This window comes from Hyperoodon ampullatus, assembly GCF_949752795.1.
Source record: "Hyperoodon ampullatus genome assembly, chromosome: 1".
NCBI classification, from domain to species: Eukaryota; Metazoa; Chordata; class Mammalia; order Artiodactyla; family Ziphiidae; genus Hyperoodon; species Hyperoodon ampullatus.
Window position 1 is genome coordinate 119,721,827 of NC_136914.1, and position 19,053 is coordinate 119,740,879.

Here is a 19,053-nt window from a genome sequence, read left to right on the forward strand (position 1 = left end):
AACAAAGAAAAGTCCTCAAACCTTAACTTTAGCTGCTTCTTCTATAAAAAATTTGCAATTAACATGGATAAAACTATTAAGTGAAGCAATTTGTGCTTCACCAACCTCTGTCATCTCCTGGGGGAAAACTAGTAAGTAGTAAAATGATGGTGAGGAACAGCACAAAGGGTCGTATCCAAAGTCCCAATTATTTTTACTATGGCCTCACCGTTACTTAAAGAGCCAAAACCTGTGGTTTTCTTTAGGCACACACTTCTTCAGAACTTCCACTGCAGTTTTAAAGCAGTACCTAAATCTGTGAGTTCACTTCGCAAAAAAGAGAAGAAAAGTGGCCTTCCTTTAAAAAGGGGAAAATAGGGCTTCCCTGGTGGCGCAGTGGTTGAGAGTTCGCCTGCCAATGCGGGGGACACGGGTTCGTGCCCCGGTCCGGGAAGATCCCACGTGCCATGGAGCGGCTGAGCCCATGAGCCATGGCCGCTGAGCCTGCACATCCGGAGCCTGTGCTCCGCAACGGGAGAGGCCACAACAGTGAGAGGCCCATGTACCGCAAAAAAAAAAAAAAAAACCCAAGAGGAGGGAGTTTGGAAAGTTCCAGACTGATGGACATAGCATGTGGAGGTGCTGGGAGGGTGGTGCACCCAGAGCAGGCATGGAAGCTCTGTGCCCCTTCCCACATCCCTTGCCCTATGCATCATTCCACTGGGCTGTTCTTAAGTTACATCCTTTCATGATAAACAGATGATCTAGTAAGTAAATTGTTTTCCTGAGTTCTGTAAGCCACTTTAGCAACTGAAATGAACCCAAGGAGGGGACTGTAGGAATCTCTTCTAGTGACTGGCATTTGAAGTGAGGGGCAGTCTTGTGGGACAGAGCCCTTAACCTGTGGGATCTGATGCTATCTCCAGATAGACAGTGTCAGAAATGAATTAAATTGTAGCACACCCAGCTGGTGTCACAGAATTGTCTGGTATGGGAAAAACTACCACACATTTGGTGACCAGAAATGTCAGAAGTGAGGTACTATTCATAGAGTAAAATGTAAAGGAAAACAATAGTGTGTTTTTTCTTTATTCTGTTTCCCCCAAAGCAACACAGACACCTCTACACAGAAAATGAGGCAGTCTCAGTACACCGCTGAGGCCTTGTGACAAGAGATGGAAGTAACTAGAAGATAACTATTATCTTGTCACCTCCTGGCCTTTCATCAAGTGCAAGGTGGCCAAGGGACCTGGGCTGACTAAGCCACCTCCCTCCCCTACAGAAGCCACATCAACCAGAAAACTGTAGAGAAATCCAGGTTCCTAGATACTGATTCGAGTAACTTTTGGTCACTTGCTGACCATCAGGAAGCATCAGTTCCAAAGATGTACAGCCTCCTCTCCATGCTCAGACTTCCATGTGCACAGTTCAAAGAGAAGGCAGGGGCCTAGGAAGGAGGCAAGCAAGACAGGAAAGGAGGAGGGAGCTAGACACTGCCCTCCAACAACTCAACCTCATCCTATATTTTAGCTCAAACTCATCCCCGAGTCTTAGACTCATCCACACATGGGGAAGTGGTTCCAGGATCACCTAGCACCAGCCAGAATGGCCATCGTCAAGAACTCTACAAATAGGGGCTTCCCTGGTGACGCAGTGGTTGGCAGTCTGCCTGCCGATGCAGGGGACATGGGTTCGTGCCCCGATCTGGGAGGATCCCACATGCTGCGGAGCAGCTGGGCCCGTGAGCCATGGCTGCTGAGCCTGTGCGTCCGGAGCCTGTGCTCCGCAGTGGGAGAGGCCGCAACAGTGAGAGGCCTGTGTACCGCAAAAAAAAAAAAAAAGTCTACAAATAGTAAGTGCTGGAAAGGGTGTGGAGAAAAAGGAACTCTCATACACTGTTGGTGGAAATGTAAGTTGGTATAGCCACTATGGAGAACAGCATGGAGGTTCCCTAAGAAACTGAAAACAGAGCTACCAAATGATCCAGCAATCCCACTCCTGGGCATATATCTGGAGAAAGCCATAATTCAAAAAGATACATGCACCCCAACATTCACTGCAGACCATTCACAATAGCCAGGACATGGAAGCAACCTAAATGTTCATCGACAGGTGAATGGATGAAGAAGATGTGGTATATGTATACAACGGACTACTACTCAGCCATAAAAAGGAATGAAATAATGCCATTTGCAGCAATGTGGATGGACCTAGAGATTATCATACTGAGTGAAGCAAGCAAGACAGAGAAAGACAAATATCGTATGATGTCACTTATATGTGGAATCTAAAAAAAAATGATGCAGATGAACTTGTATACAGAATAGAGAGAGACCCACAGACATAGAGGACAAACTTACAACTGGATCAGGGGACAGATTAGGAATTTGGAATTGACATAAACACACTATTATGTATAAAACAGATAGCCGACAAGGACGTACTGTATAGCACATAGAACTATACTCAATGTTTTGTAATAGCCTATAAGAGAAAAGAATCTGAAAAAATATATATATATATTATATATATATGATTGAATCACTTTGCTGGACACCTGAAACTATCACAACATTGTAAATCAACTATATTTCAATAAAATACATATATACATATATCTATATTCAAAGTAACAGGCATGTTAATCAGGATGTTTTGATTTTTATTAACAAAGAAAAGTAGAGATGTCTCTTAGAAACATCACTCCCTTCACGTCTAGAAGAACTGGACAGTGTTATGATTCTTAAGCTGAGCAACCAAGAGAATAGCTTTAAAGGAGTATTTCTACGGACATGGGGATTTTCTCTTAAAGGAATTGGAGCAACAGCACAAGCAGAATAGGCCATAGCATGGGAAAGAACACGTAGAGCTGGAAGTAAATCCCAACTCCCTTGAAATCCAGTCTACTGCTATTTCTGTTAGGACCCTAGTTAGAGGAAGAAAAACGTCTCAGGTCTCAGGCTAGCTTTGTTCAGAGCTGGAAAGAAACGGAATGCCTGCGGCAGAAAACGTTAGGGAAAAAAACGTGTGGGCTTAGCAGCTTAATCCCATCAACTCAGTCAAAAATCTTTGTTGTTGCATGATTACATGAAAAAGAAAAAATGTTTCGTGCCTGGGCTAAAACAAAAGAACAAATGAGAACTCTCCCTACAACAGCAGAACTCAAGTTTCCAAAGGAAGAGAAAAAGATCTTCACTGAGGCTCAGACCCTATCCTGACACTAACTAGCTGTTCATGGTGCCCATAATAAAATATTATGCAATAATATGTATATAATAGAGTTTAATGTAAGGCTGGTCAATGTGCATCCAAAATACCCCAAGATGTTTAGTTAGGGAAGCACCAAAAAGAAACATGTAATCCACCTGTGAGATGGCCCCAAAACAAGGAAAGTATGGGACTTCATGGAGGAGGGTATGTCTGTCTTGTCTCCCTGCTCTGTAATTTTCTAGGAAATAGTAACCAGGAAATACGCCATATATTTAGTGTATTTATCTTAGAAGTGAAAATATTTACTGCCTATTAGAAGCAGTGGACTATTTGATGTCTGAATGAATGAGTGAGTGAGTGAGTGATTGGAGGGATGGATGGATGGATGAATGGATCAATGAATATGCATTCACAGCAGGTTCCATTGTCTGATCTGTTTCCAAACCATTGGCCGATGAACCCTTCCATGAGTAGGGTTTGAAACTTCATGCAGTGATTTTCTGAAGCCCCTGCCTGGCCTACAGGCTCCTCAAGAGGGAGAATTGTGGCAGTGGGGTCTGGTCTGAAAGTGTTCCTCTCTCCACCTTCCAGCCACCACATTGAAACTCTTCCATGTATTCTGAGAGAAACACAAGACACGTGCGGGTTACAGATAGAACAAACACAATGCACATGCACCACTACTAGTTTTCCTAGTGCTTTTAGAATAAATTCGAATTACATAAATTTCATTGACATGGAACTGAAAACACACCGACAGCATAAAATCAGATACACCTACCAAAAATGTTCATGTTAAATATTTAATAAAACCAAATGCTGACTTAAAAGGAAAGAGTTTGGATAAACCCTTGAAATCTGCTGTTCTGGATTATGGCATTCAAATGGTCTTCAAACGATTTCATTCTTTCTCTTAAAAAAATGGTATAGAGGTGGGAAGTTCAAGTTCTTCCTCGGTATCGACTGCCAGCATAATGCACTTGTCAATAAAGAGTGTTTCTTAAACTCTCACACGTGCATGGCATGAGAAGAACACTGCACAAACAAAACCGAACTGTTTCACACCTACAATCATAATTATATTTATTTTTTATTTTTTATTTTTATTTATTTATTTTTTTGTGGTACGCGGGCCTCTCACTGTCGTGGCCTCTCCTGTTGTGGAGCACAGGCTCCGGACGCGCAGGCTCAGCGGCCATGGCTCACGGGCCCAGCTGCTCCGCGGCATGTGGGATCTTCCCAGACCAGGGCACGAACCCGTGTCCCCTGCATCAGCAGGCGGACTCTCAACCACTGCGCCACCAGGGAAGCCCTATATATATTTTTTAAAGACAGGACATCTTCATATATATTCACTGAAAATAAGCAAACAATTTCTAAAAAGAAAATTAAGGAAGGAAAGATGGTATTCATTAAGTAGCATCTTTCTTCTGGCCCTTCTGAATAAAACTCTGAGGATATATGCAAGTTTTTACAACACTACATGGGTACAAACTAGATGAAAAAGGATAAAAATAACTCTCCTAAGAAATTCTTATCTAGTCAAGTACTATGGATGATGTGCATCAGACTGACAAGCAGCAAATGTGAATGTCGCAGAAAACACGTATCACAACTGGAAAACGGTTCTGAGAAGTTACACTGAGTATCTCTCTGTTGCAGGGCTCCATAACAGCCTTGAGCCTTCTGGGCTGCAAATCACCTGAGAGAAGCAATTTATTTCCTACCATCTCGAAGGCTGTCATAAATTAAGGCTACCTCCAGCTGCATAAGGGAAAAATGTGCCCAGGCAATTGTTCAAGGGCTTGTCACCATCATTAACCAAAAGAACCGACCAGATTCCGAATTGTCCCAGTCCCTTTCTAGGCTTTGCAATAAGATATGAAAACAAAACTGGTCTATTACTCTACTGATCGATGCACATTCACCAAAGAATTGAACCAAAAGACATCATGTATTAAAAAAAAATCTGCTTCAATCCCCTGACACAGGGTAAGGAAATACTCAATGCACCTGGGGTTGCTGGGTGTCCACCTCTTTTGGAAGCTCTCCAGCGATGGAGGCTCCAGGACCTTCTTTATCTCAGCAGTCAGGAAGTGATTTATCATTTCCAATGAAAAATTCTTTGGTATGTACATCCTTGCTCTGTCCTACGTGGGCCTGAGCAGAAGTGGCTCAAAAATCTTCTTCAGCTAGGAGTCCGCAGTTGCATAGGACAAAACTTAGCTTCCGCTCACTTCACAGGAAGGGGCTGTTGCGTTGCAACAGTGGTGTCTCCTGGAGCTCGGATGAGGCACTACAGCAAGATCTTGACGTCGGAGGGAAATGGTACCCAGCGTGGAGTGCAGGAAAACGTCAAGGCTCTCTCTGGGTTGCTTACACACCTGCTTTATTCTTCCCTCTACGTGGACCAGCTTTCTCTGCCTCTCCCTCCACACGAAAGCCAGGCTAGCTCCCTCATAGCTTCTCCTCTACTTAAAAGACCACACCAACTAGACCACAATCTCCTGGTTTTAGTCTCAAATTCCAGGAGGGAGATATTGATCAAGTGACTGTGGGTCAAGGATCCACCCCAATCTAATCTATGGTGTCCAGGAGGAAGGTGATGATAAGGGCACACCCTGAAGACAAGGTGCAGGGCACTTAAGGGGGTTACGGTGAGCTGGGAAGGTGTCCACTCCCACAGGCGTCCAACATAAAGACATGTTGTTTGCCTGATTCACCCCTCTCTCTCCCAATATTTAAACCTTGCCTACAGAACACGTTTTTAAATCCCACTGATCCATTTTCTCTTCTTCCCTGTTCATTTCTTCCAAATTGCTTTTAAAGTGAGGTTATCAGAACGAGGCAAAACACTCTGACATGAGACTGACGAATGTAAGCTCTAGGAGTGAGATTGCTTGTCAGTGTTTTTAGGTGACCAAGCAGTGGGCGTCCCATTTCTTGACTGAGAAAGGCAATCAGAAGTGTTCTATGCAGGATAATTCTGGAAGACCCCACAGAAATGGAGGTGCTTAGGAACTGTTTCTGTGTGTGTGTAAATGGCCTTTCGTTAGTACATTTAACAAATGTTTATCAACTTAGGTGCCAGAGACACTCTGTGATCTGGGGATAGAATCATCACATTTCTACATTCCAAGAACCACACTGAGGGGCTGGCGACATGGTAAAGAGCCCTGCCCTCGCACAGCTTCCATCTGTAGGTTTCAGCCACACGATTAAAACTAGCCATGACAATATGTATGGGAAGTGACAGCACCATGGGAGCCCAAGCAAGGACACCTCACCAGATCCAACATGGTCAGGGAGGCTCCCTGGGAGAAGTGATGCTCAGATTGGGCCTTGGATGAGTAAGGTGGCATTTGTGCATTAATGGCCCTCCTGATGACACACATCAAATGACCAGAGCATAATGTCAGTTTCCACTCACAGTCCAACTTGTACATTTCTGTGACCCTATGTTCCAGTCAAGCTGGATGACCTTCAAGTAACAGCTCATGCACATTGCTGTGCGTATACTGTCCCTTTGCCTGAAATGCAAACCTCCCCTCCACCCACTTCCTGTGGTTTGTTACTCCTCCAGCTTCTGACCTGAAACTCACCACTCCAGAGCCAACCTTGATCACACCCTATTATTTCACTTTCCTCTCCCTCCAGTCTGTAAGATTTGAAGACAAGAACCCATTCCCCAATACAAATAATTTGTACACTGTCTTGTAGTAATTCATGCACAGTATCAAATGGTATTTTAGACTTTTCTCATTTTTGCATAGAATTAGAAACTATGTCAGACTGAAGTTTATTATTAATTTCTTCTGTGTTTTCCTGCAGATTCAACCGTATTAAAAAGTAGGCTAAGAAATTTTTAAGAATCTTCTTGTCTTTCTATTCTGGCTTTTCTTTTTTAGAATGTCTTATAAATACTGAAATTTATTAATAACAGATTACTCCACATTTCCTACTTAATAAAGAAAAAAAAAGAAGTCTTGTCTCCCATCACTTATCTCTATATTCTGGCACCTGGTACATGCTCAAAAAGTTTGCGAAGTGAATAAATGAAAATAAAGGCGCATTTATGGATGCCAGGCAAAGGGCTAGATGCTAGATATTCATTATTTCATTTCATCCTCATGACCATCCTGAGAAGCAGTTATATTCGCCCCCATTTTGTAGATGAGAAAACAGAGGCTCACAGAAGTGAGTAACTTGCCAGCAGAGACACTGCTGGGATGTGAAGAGAGCTCCCTGTGTGGATTCTATTCCCTCTGCTTCTCCCAACAACACAGAAAAAACTGCAGTGGTCCCCTCCTTCATGAGGGGCTACAATTCAGTCAGCATCCTTATCAACCCTCAGTGAAACACTTAACAGAGTTCAATGGCTCATACACATGTGGATTCATTTTTTAATGCAACTCACCTGATTTTTTCCAGCTGCTTAAGGAAAGGAAAAACACTCAACACTGGAGTGTTTTATTTCAGACTAGGCACTTTGTAGAGACTCAGGATAGACTTGTGAAGAACGGTGAGAAATCTCCTTGCCCAAGCCTCTTCCAAAGCCAGGAAGACTAGGCTTTTCCTGAAAGTGAGAATCTGGACCATTTGCAAAGGGTTTATAACTCCCGGTTAATGATCTGAGTGTACTGGGGAGAAATGTGTTCTCTTCAAAAAGAAGAGTTCTGGGCTTCCCTGGTGGCACAGTGGTTGAGAGTCTGCCTGCTAATGCAGGGGACACGGGTTTGAGCCCTGGTCTGGGAGGATCCCACATGCCGCGGAGCAACTAGGCCCGTGAGCCACAACTGCTGAGCCTGCGTGTCTGGAGCCTGTGCTCCGCAACAAGAGAGGCCACGATAGTGAGAGGCCCGCGCACTGCGATGAAGAGTGGCCCCCGCTCGCCGCAACTAGAGAAAGCCCTCGCACAGAAATGAAGACGCAACACAGCAAAAATAAATTAATTAATTAATAAACTCTAAAAAAAAAAAGAAGAGTTCTGCCTTTTAATCTTCTCAAATCTCAGAAAGCTATTTACTAAACTGTTAGCACGGATTCATATTCAGGAATAAAATTGATTCTCTGAGACATTAGAAAATGGTATGCCCTATGCCCTCCCCACCCTAGCCCCGCCCCCCTCCAACTTCTTTCCTTTTAAAATCTTTTCAATCTATAATGCCATTTGCAGCAACATGGATGGACCTAGAGATTATCATACTAAGTGGAGTAAGTCAGACAGAAAGAGACAAATACCATGTGATATCACTTACACATGGAACCTAAAATATGACACAAATGAACTTATCTACGAAACAGAAACAGATTCACAGAAATAGAGAACAGACTTGTGGTTGCCAAGGGGGAGAGGGAGAGGGAGAGGGATGGAGTGGGAGGTTGGGGTTAGAAGATGCAAACTATTATATACAGGATGGATAAACAACAAGGTTCTACTATATTCAATATCCTATAATAAACTGTAACAGAAACTATATTCAATATTCTATAATAAACTATATTCAATATTCTATAATAAACTATATTCAATATTCTGTAATAAACTATATTCAGTATCAGGGAACTATATTCAATATCCTGTAATAAACCATAATGCAAAAGATTATGAAAAAGAATTCCATTCTAGAATAAACTTTTACAACCAAATTATACAGCTCTTCCAAGTGGGTCATTTTTGAATTGCTGACCTGACCTTTACTATCTTGGGAGGATCAAACAGAAGTTGCTCACCATGAATTCAATTATACTATGAGCCACTGTTCCGGTTATCACTGGAAACCACGACGTAAGCAACCTCTACTCACGGTCTGGTCTCAAAGGGCACACAGAAGTAGAAAGATTGTCCTTCTCCAAAAACCTCCCCCCGTCACCTCACACAAACCCTTCCTAACATCTGAAACCTGGAGGATCCTGAAACATGCGATTTCCTTGTCACTAGGTGAGCTATTCAACGCCCTCCCGTTTTCTCAGCTTGAACTACGAAACCTCCCCCGACATAAACTGGGTTTTGCTCAGTAATCCGCAGGCTCTTAACCTTGATTCAAGTTGCCAATGGCAGGCTGGGTGGGATAGGCTGGAGATGGGGTGGCCATTTGGAATTAGCTTACCGTCTACTCTCTAAAAGTGACTTAAAAACTAAACCCATCAGCATTTTAAAAAAAAATCATTTGTATTTGCACATACCAGCACCATGAAGTATAATAAGCCCCCTCAGAAGTGTATAGTATAGTCAAGTGTATAGCTCCAAAAGCTATTCCTAGAAAGTTTCTTTACTAGAAAAGTTTGTGAGCTCACTGTTTGAAAACATCCTTTAGGGAAACCTTTTGCTAAGTAACGCATCCCTGCCAACTGTGAACAATGTGCCTGTGGATTTCTGTTTCTCGACAAGGGCACACCTCAGCCATGGGCATCATAAATGCTCTCAAAAACTTTGCTAAATGAATAAATGAAATAAAGGAGCATATATAGATGTTCTTTCATCCTGCATAAGAACCTGTGTCTGGGACCTCCAAGACCCACTACTTCAAGCATCCCTGTGCCCAAATGCTGCCAGTCCCCCACTGCATCCGGCACCTGGGCCTCGCTGTCCACTATCGGGGTGGCTCAGTCCTGCTCTCAGCCCCTCCTCTTCCTCTCCACAGCCATCTCCTCCCCAACTGAGATCTATCCCAGAGGAATAAGAAAGGAAGGGGGAGGCAGAAGAGGTTCCAGCCAGTCATTTCTCTTCTGCTGGGGCACAGGTGGGAGGGGAAAGGAAATCACTAGAAAAGCTTTCCAAACTGTTCTGAGTTCTGAAGCACTTTCTCATCAATTTATGGTGAGTGGGTGTGGAATCACGTTAGCTGCAGAAGCAACCGGGCTCTTTCAGAAAGCTGTTTATTCTAGCCTGGCCCCTCCTGGAAACCCAAGAAGTGGTTCAGGAAGAAGGAAGAGAAGAGAAGGCCCGGAATTCAGAAGGCAGGCCTGCTCGGTTAGCACCACTGCTCCACGGAGGACAGTTCACTTGCAGCAGAAATTTGGGGTGAGGCTAAATGAGGGCTTCTCATCACTCCTACGGGACATCTGGCATTGCTTGGAAACCCTTTTGGTTGTCACAACTTGGGGGGTGTGAACTAGAGGCCAGGGACGCTGCTAAACACCCTCCCGTGCTCAGGATCCCCTCCCCCCATAATAAAGGATTATTCAGTACAAAGTGTCAGTAGTGCTGAAGGTGAGAAACCCTGGGCTAACTCAAAGCTTGCCATGGAGAATTCTGGTCTATTGTGGTTGCCAAGGAGGAAGGGGAGGTGGGGAGGGTTGGATTGGATTGGGAGTTTGGAATGAGCAGATGCAAACTATTACACATAAGATGGATAAACAACAAGGTCCTACTGTATAGCACAGGGAACTCTATTCAATATCCTGTAATAAACCATAATGGAAAAGAATATGAAAAAGGATATATGTATAACTGAATCACTTTACTATACACCAGAAACTAACACATCATTGTAAATCAACTATACTTCAATTTAAAAAAAAAAACCACAAAAACATCATGAGGGTTTGCTGTAGGCATGCAAGATTATTTAATATTAGAAAATCAGTCAACGTAATTCATTATATTTAAATAAACTAAAGGCAATTCAAAAAAAAATGGATTCTGGTGTAGTCTATGGTTCAGAAAGCCAAGGATGACACTTACCATGGAAGAGTAAGGAAAGGGCAAAGCAATTCCAACCTAACATAAGTCTGCATAAAGAATTAAGTAATAGGGAATTCCCTGGTGGTCCAGTGGTTAGGACTCCATGCTTTCACTGCTGAGGGCCCGGGTTCAATCCCTGGTCGGGAAACTAATATCCTGCAAGACGTGCAGAGCGGCCAAAAAAGAGAATTAAATAATACAGATCACTATGAAGGTACATTCAAAGGTTCTCTCTTCCAGAGATCGATGTTTCAGGCCACATCCATTCACTCATTCAACAACTATTAACTGAGCAACTAGCCAGGACATGGAAGCAATCTAAATGTCCATCAATAGAGGAATGGATAAAGAATATGTGGTACTTATATACAATGGAATATTACTCAGCCATAAAAAGGAACGAAGCTTCACTATTTGCAGAGACGTGGATAGACCTAGAGACTCTCATACAGAGCGCAGTAAGTCAGAAAGAGGAAAACAAATATCATATATTAATGCATATATGTGGAATTTAGAAAAATGGTACAGATGAACCTATTTGCAAAGCAGAAATAGAGACAGACGTAGAAGAGAAACGTATGGACACCAAGGGGGTAGGGGCAGGCAGGATGGATTGGGAGATCGGGATTGACGTATGTACACTACTATGTATGAAGTAGATGGCTGATGAGGGCCAACTTATAGCACAGGGGGGAAAAAAAAGAAGGTACAATCTGTTTGCAGGACATATATTAAAGTTAACTTTAAAAATGAATTCCAATATACATCAGGTGCAGACAAATACTGTTTGATTCCACTTATACGAGATACCTAGAACGGTCAAATTCATAGACTCGGAAGGTACACTGGTAGATGCCAGGGGCCGGGGGTGGAGGTGGGGAGGGGAAATAGGGAGTTAGCGTTAATGGGAACAGAGTTTCAGTTTAGGAAGGTGAAAAGTTTGGGAGATGAATGATGGTGAGAGTTGCACAACAATGTGAAGGTACTTAGTGCCACTGAACCATACAGTTAAATATGGTTAAAGTAATATGTTTTATGTTATGTGATTTTTACCACAATAAAAAAATTTTTTAATATATATTTTTTAAAAACCCAATATTAACTGAGCAACTACTGTGGACCACGTGCCTTCTGGGCTCTGGGTACACTCGCAGCTAGGAAGCCAAGGAATCTGCAGGAAAACTGCCCAGGGGTTTGGTTCAAAAACAGGCAATGTGGAATCGGAGGACTGTGGCTACTGAGAAGAGGAATTCAACCCTCCCACCTGCTTGTTTGTACCAACAGCTTAATTCTCAGTTGAATGTTACATACAAACTGACCCTCTCAGACCCAGGGGTCTTTAGGGTTTTTTTAAACAAGTCCTCACAAGAAGTCACTTGTCGAGAGTAAAATCTGTTCAACTCACTGATTGGGCTGAGAATCCCAAATAAAGATCATTTCTGCACTGTTTGCAATTACCTCATTTATCTTCACCACCCCAAACAAAGTCTAAAAATTAAGAGGATAACAGTGAGTACTTGGTCATTCAAAGAATTTCTGCTGCTACAAAGGCAGCTAACTTACACTCTCAACTAGTCCAGACACTCTGTCAACTCCCTCAGAGGGGACACAGAGAAGCCACTTTGAAAGATGACTCAAAGGTGACACAACAATGTCAAGGATGAGGCTTGGAACAGCCCATAACTTACTCTGGAGACCCTGAGAAGAATATTTATTTCACAATCATCATCTCTCCCAGTTAGCTGAGTGTGATTATTAACCGACAAACAAAATAACTCACTGATACCAACAGATAGATAAGCCTCTTTATTATTTTTTTCTACTTGGGTGGAAATAGCAAACAGCCAAAGTACTACCCTAAAACATCTTTGGCTACATTAATAAAACATAAGCTTCTCTAAATTTAAACTTAAAATCCAATTCATTCATCAAAATGTCAGGTGTCACCCAAAGCATCTTAGTAGAAAGGAAATCTCTTGGAATAAAGAAGAATCTTCACAGGAATAGAGGGGGGCGTGAGCTGATTTTCTTCTGATTACAATGACCACTGTACCCTTGTCTGCTGCTCTATATTCCTTCAATGAAGCCTCAGAGAGAGGGTATTTAAGAATACCACTGGTGGTACAAGGGACTCATTTTCCACATGGCCTTCCCCCTGCCTTAATTATAAAGTGTGTTTGTACCAAACACAGTCAATCACTGCTGACAGCTCCCCGCCAACCCTGCAGAGTCACAAGCCTTGGTGAAAATTTCTATAAAGCTCATGGGGCCAGTTGCAAATATTTAGAATTACAATGATAAACCTTATGATTCCAGGGGCTAAACAGATGACTCTATGAAGGCTGTAATTTGTACAACTGTCTTTAGACAATTCTAATTTCTTACTAAGAAAGCTGAGAAGGGAAATAAGAAACAGACCATTTCTAAACGAAATTTAGAAAGTGGAAATAGAAACTGAGTGTCCTACCCCTATCTATAAGAGAAATGGTTTCCAATGGGTTTTCATTCTTTTATCCTATTAGACCTGATGTTTCTCAGCTGAAAAGAAAACATGGTCCCTTGTCTCCCTTCCGGGATCCAAAGCCAATTTATCAGCTACAATTTTAGCAGCAGAAGCAGATTAGAGGAGAGAGGCAGATAACCTTTTAAAGGTTGATACAGAGTTAAAGGCAATCACCACCGTCCTTTAAAAACAAGTAAGGGCATGAAACAAAACATTAAAATCTTATGTTTCTTCCTGCAAATAACTTAAAAGTAACCAGCTAATTGCTAGCATACCACTGACCCTTGGCTTGGAATCCAGGGTTTTATGAAAAATCTAAAGGGAGATGTATATTTAGAACTCAATATGACTAATTTACAAAAGCCTGATTTTTTGTTCCTAAGGACCAATAAAATATGTTCCAATTTCAAGCCATGAAGGGTAAAACCATATCTCAAAATCATTAAGCTGTTAGGCTTGATTACAAATGGAATGAAGCAATACTCAATTCTTTGACTGACTGAGGTGATAAACGGCTCTCTTTCTGCTTGTCAAAAGGCAGTGGTGAGGCCACCGACTTGTGGCTTACAGTTATAGGTTCTGGAATTTGCTATAGCCAACTTCAAAATGAGAGAAAGAAATGTCCACCACATTAGTCCTGGTCACACAGGTCACGTCTGTATAACTGATCACAGCATTGCCAGAGCCATGCGCTGGGGCCCACTGGCAAAGAAAAGTTTCAGCTGTTCCACCTGGCACCGACCGTTTATCTCTCAGGGACCAAATGCCAATCGCTAGAATGATCCATATAGAACCTCCACACTGAGCACAGCTAAAGACCTGGGGCAAAGGGAGTGAATGAGATCTAAAATGAAGGCCCCGAGAATTGTCCTCCACCATCGGGGCCTAGAGGACCCAAGGAAGAGTTAAAATCCAGGCGTGCTAAGTCTATCGTCTCTAACCAAGCCAGCTGAGCCCCGACCCGGGGCGACTGACACGTTCGTATCCACAGAGAAGCCACACAGTGCAGGATACACTGAGTTCCCAATCTGTCTACTTATTGTGACATCTCAAGTGCAAGGGGATAAAGACAGAGAGGTGTCTGTGGGAAGGAGACAGATATTCAGATATTCCCAAAGGTCCCGGAGTACCGTCTCCGGGCCTCTTCCTAAAACGTGCAAACCCGGGTCAGTGTCTGCGGTCAGGGCAGCGGCTGGGCGCGGAGCTGCGCGCGCTCCCCGAGGCTGCCGTGCCAGCCGCAGGGGGAGATGCGCCGGCGGACCGGGGAAATGAGGCGAGGGGGTCTTACTTTTGTAGCTCGCCGCCCAGGGCTGGTAGCCGTAGTAGCCGGTGATGCGCAGGATCCGCTCCTCGATGGACGTGAGCCCCACGGGCCCGCTGGTGAGGTCCTCCACCGAGCGCGACCATTTCAGATCCTCCTTAATCGCCTCGTCCACCACCAAGTACTTGAGCTGCCGGAGCTGGGGGCTGATGTCGGACAGTCTCCTGGGGCTGACGTCCGGTGACCTCCTCATGCCACTGAGGCCGCGGGCAGGTGGGCGGGGAGGGAGAGAAGGGCGGTGAGATCGGAGGGCGAGCAGGGCGCAGCGTGGGCCCGTTAGGGGCAGGTGCGGCCGCAGGGCCGGCGCTTCCCCGCTCCCACCGCACCCCAGCTCCCTCCGCAGCCTGGGCGTCGGGTCCCGTCTCCGGAGCCCGGCGCCGGGCGCTTCGGGGCAGAGCAGGTTGGGGCGAGTGGAGAGGGAGAGGATGCCTTAAACTTCCCGAGCAGCTCCACCGCCCGCGCGACGCCCCCTCCCGAGCCCCAGACCGCCCGGCGTCCCGGCTGCCGAGGGCCCCCGGCCGCCCGCTCGCGCACCCGCACGCGGGGCGCTACTCACATGGCGATGCTTTTGCCCCCGGGTGCGCCGCCGGGAAACTCTCGGATCCCCATAGGCAATAGCAGAGTGGGGCCGGGAGCTCCCAGACTGGAGGCGGAGGGGCCGCGGGCCCGAGCTGCCCGCGGCCGAGGCCCCTGGGAAGGTGGGCGCGAGGCCGGGCGAGGGTCCCCGCGCCGCCCGTGCGCGCCCGCGCCGCGGTCCCCGAGCGCCCCCGCGGTGTGCGGCGGGAGGCCGGTGCGGCGGCTCAGCCCGGCTCCAGCCGGTCCGCGGCGCTCGCTGCAGCTTGCCGGCCGCAGGTCAGTGGGCGCCGCGCCCCTCGCCTGTCACCGCCGCCGCCGCCGCCGCCGCCGCCCCGGCACACGGCAGGCGCCGGAGCCGCCGAACCCGGGAGTGCGCCGGCCGCGGTGTGAGCTCTCGAGGCACCTGGTTGGGCGGGCGGGACGTGCCCGGCCCCCGAGCGCGGGAACCAGGCGGGGGCGCTGTTGCCCGCTTCCCGCCTCCAGCGCGCGGCACGCGGCACCCGCGCTCCGCCCGCAACCTGGGGCTGGGGGCGCGCTCCTCCTCCCCTCTCTTAGGACCTATCAGATCATTATGTTCCTGGTTCAGTAGTTCAGTTCAGTTTCTCTCTCTCCTTCTCTGTCCCCGCATTCTAAAATAATGAGCAAAACCACCTAGAAAGACAGAAACCTGGTTCCAAACCTGGTTCCAAAACCATGCTCAGAATGCCAAATACATAAACGGCATTTCATAGTCAAAGCTGAGACGCAAGGTGACTTGATTTATTGCGCTGTGGGCGTACTTCGGTCACGCCTGGCCCTCAGAGAGCTTACATTCTCGTTGCTGACCTGGTCACTACATCAGTTCTCTCTTCTTAGATTTCCATTTTATTTGGCCTCTAATTTTTTTTTTCTGTCTGCAAGTCATTCTTTCTAGAACACTTAATCATTTTTCATAATGTTATTTTTCTGTTAACAAAGTACATATAGGTTCATTGAAGAGAATTTAGAAAATACAGAAATATGTAAAGAAGAAAATACCCATTTTCCAGCCAAAAATGACTACTTTGAATTAAGTAGTCCACAAAGTAGTCCTTCCACTCCTTTTCTCTCTTTTTCAATGTAACATACCTTTTTCACAAAATCAGGATCAAACTGTACACACTATTTTGGGTACTTGTTTATATTAAAATTATATTGTGTCTAAGCAAATTAGGAATAGAGGGGACTTCCTCATATTAATAAAAAGACATCTACAAAAACCTACATTCATACTGAATGGAAAGAAACTAGAAACTTCCTTACTTAGGTCAGGAGCAAGGCAAGGATGTCTCTCTCACCACTCCTTTTCAATACTCTACTGCAAGTCCTAGCTAATGCAATTAGATAAGAAAAGGAAATTTAAAAGTTTATCTACTGGGGAGAAAGAAATAAAACTATCTTTGGGGGCTTCCCTGGTGGCCCAGTGGTTGAGAGTCCGCTTGCCGATGCAGGGGACACGGGTTCGTGCTCCCGTCCGGGAAGATCCCACATGCCGCGGAGCGGCTGGGCCCGTGAGCCATGGCTGCTGAGCCTGCGCGTCTGGAGCCTATGCTCCACAACGGGAGAGGCCACAACAGTGAGAGGCCCGCGTACCACCAAAAAAAAAAAAAAACTATCTTTGGGGTTTCCCTGGTGGCGCAGTGGTTGAGAGTCCGCCTGCCGATGCAGGGGACACGGGTTCGTGCCCCGGTCCGGGAGGATCCCACATGCCGCGGAGCGGCCGGCCCCGTGAGCCATGGCTGCTGGGCCTGCACGTCCGGAGCCTGTGCTCCGCAACGGGAGAGGCCACAACGGTGAGACGCCCGCGTACCGCAAAAAAAAGAAAAAAAAAAAAACTATCTTTGTTCACAGATGACATGATCGTCTAAGTAGAAAACCTCGAAGAATCGGCCCAAAGTTGACCTGGAATAGATATGAATTATAGCAAGGTTGCAGTATACAATGTAAATGTACAAAAGTCAGTCAGCTTCCCATACATCAGCAATAAGCCATTGTAATTTGAAACTCAAAATGTAATACCACCTACATTAGCACACAAAAATGAAGTATTCAGGTATGAATAGAACATAACAGATACGAGATCTGTATGAGGAAAACTACAAAACTTTGAGGAAAGAAATCGGAGATGAACTAGATAAATGGAGAGATAGTTCAGGTTCATTGGTAGGAAGACTCAATATTTTTAGGATGTAGTTCTTTCCAACTTAATGTATAGATTCATTGTAATCCCAATCAAAACCTCAGCAAGCTATTTTGTGGCTATCAACTAAGTGATTCTAAAGTTTATATGAAGAGGCAAAAGACCCGGAATAGGCAACACAATATTGAAGGAGAAGAACAAAGTTGGAGAATCGACACTACTAGACTTCAAGACTTACTATAAAGCTACAGTAAACAATACAGTGTGGTATTGTGGAAAGAATAAACAAATAGGTAAATGGAACAGAATAGAGAGCCCAGAAATAGTCACACAAATATAGTCATGTGATCTTTGACAAATGAGCAAAGTCAATTCAATGGAGAAAGGATGGTATTTTCAATAAATGGTGCTGGAACAACTGGACATCCACTTGCAAAAAAAAAATGATCATAGGCCTAAATATAAAACACAAAATTAGAAAACTCTGGAATATAACATAGGAGAAAATCTAGATAACTTTGGATTTGGTGATGTCTTTTTAGATATAAGACCAAAAGTATGTTCCACGGTAGAAAAAATTGGTAAGTTGGACTTCATTAAAAGTAAAAACTTCTGCCAAGATCATGAGATGATAAACCACAGCCTAACAGAAAATATGTGTGAAAGACATATCTGATAAGGGACTAATATCCAAAGTAAGAACTCTTGAACTCAACTATAAGAAAATGAACAATCCAATTAAAAAATTGGCAAGATAACACAGATATATCACCAAAGGTGATATACAGACCATCAAAAAGCATATGAAATGATGTTCAACATCATATGTCGTTAGGGGGTTACAAATTAAAACAATGAGTGAGATACCACTACACACCATTCTATCCTAGAATGGATACAGTCACAAAACACTGACAACATCAAATGCTGACAAGGATATGGAGCCACAGGAACTCTCATTCATTGCCAGTGGAAATGCAAACTGGTAGTCACTTTGGAAGACAGTGTTGCAGTTTCTTACACAACCAAATATATTTTTACCACATAATCCACCAATTGCATAACTTGGTATTTATCTACACTGAGTTGAAAACTTAAGTCCACACAAAAACCTGCACACAAATATTTATAGAAGCTTTATTCATAATTGCCAAAATATGGAAACAGCCAATATGTTCTTCAATAGGTGAATGGATAAAGAGTGGTGCATCCATATAATGATATATTATTCAGTGACAAAAACTAATGAACTATCAAGTCATGAAAAGACATGAGGGGACCTTAAATGTATTCTGCCAAGTGAAAGGAGCCAATCTTAAAGGCTATATAGTATATGATTCCAATTATATGGCATTGTGGAAGAGGCAAAGTTATGGAGACTGTAAAAAGATCAGTGGTTACCAGGGTTTCCTGGTGTGTGTAGGGATAAGTAGGGTTGAGGGGGGAATGAAACAGTGAGCACAGGGGATTTTTAGAGCAGTGAAACTCTTTTGTATGATACTATAATGGTGGATACATGTCATTTTACATTTGTCAAAATCCATAGGTTATACAAAACGAAGAGTAAACCCTAATATAGATTTTGGTTGATAATGATGTGTCAGTGTCGGTTCCCTGAT

General features: G+C 44.3%; 1 protein-coding gene across 1 annotated transcript in view; it reads right to left on the reverse strand.

Moving 5' to 3' along the window:
- Positions 1-15,309, reverse strand: part of SLC35F3 (solute carrier family 35 member F3) — a gene marked incomplete at both ends in the record, with an annotated part of 294,306 nt that extends 278,997 nt beyond the window's left edge. Inside the window, 2 exons of the mRNA XM_079698569.1 lie at positions 14,668-14,897; positions 15,257-15,309. Of these exons, the coding sequence (XP_079554695.1) occupies positions 14,668-14,897; positions 15,257-15,309 (283 nt within the window). The remainder of the gene's footprint in view (positions 1-14,667; positions 14,898-15,256) is intronic.
- Positions 15,310-19,053: the final 3,744 nt, after the last annotated feature.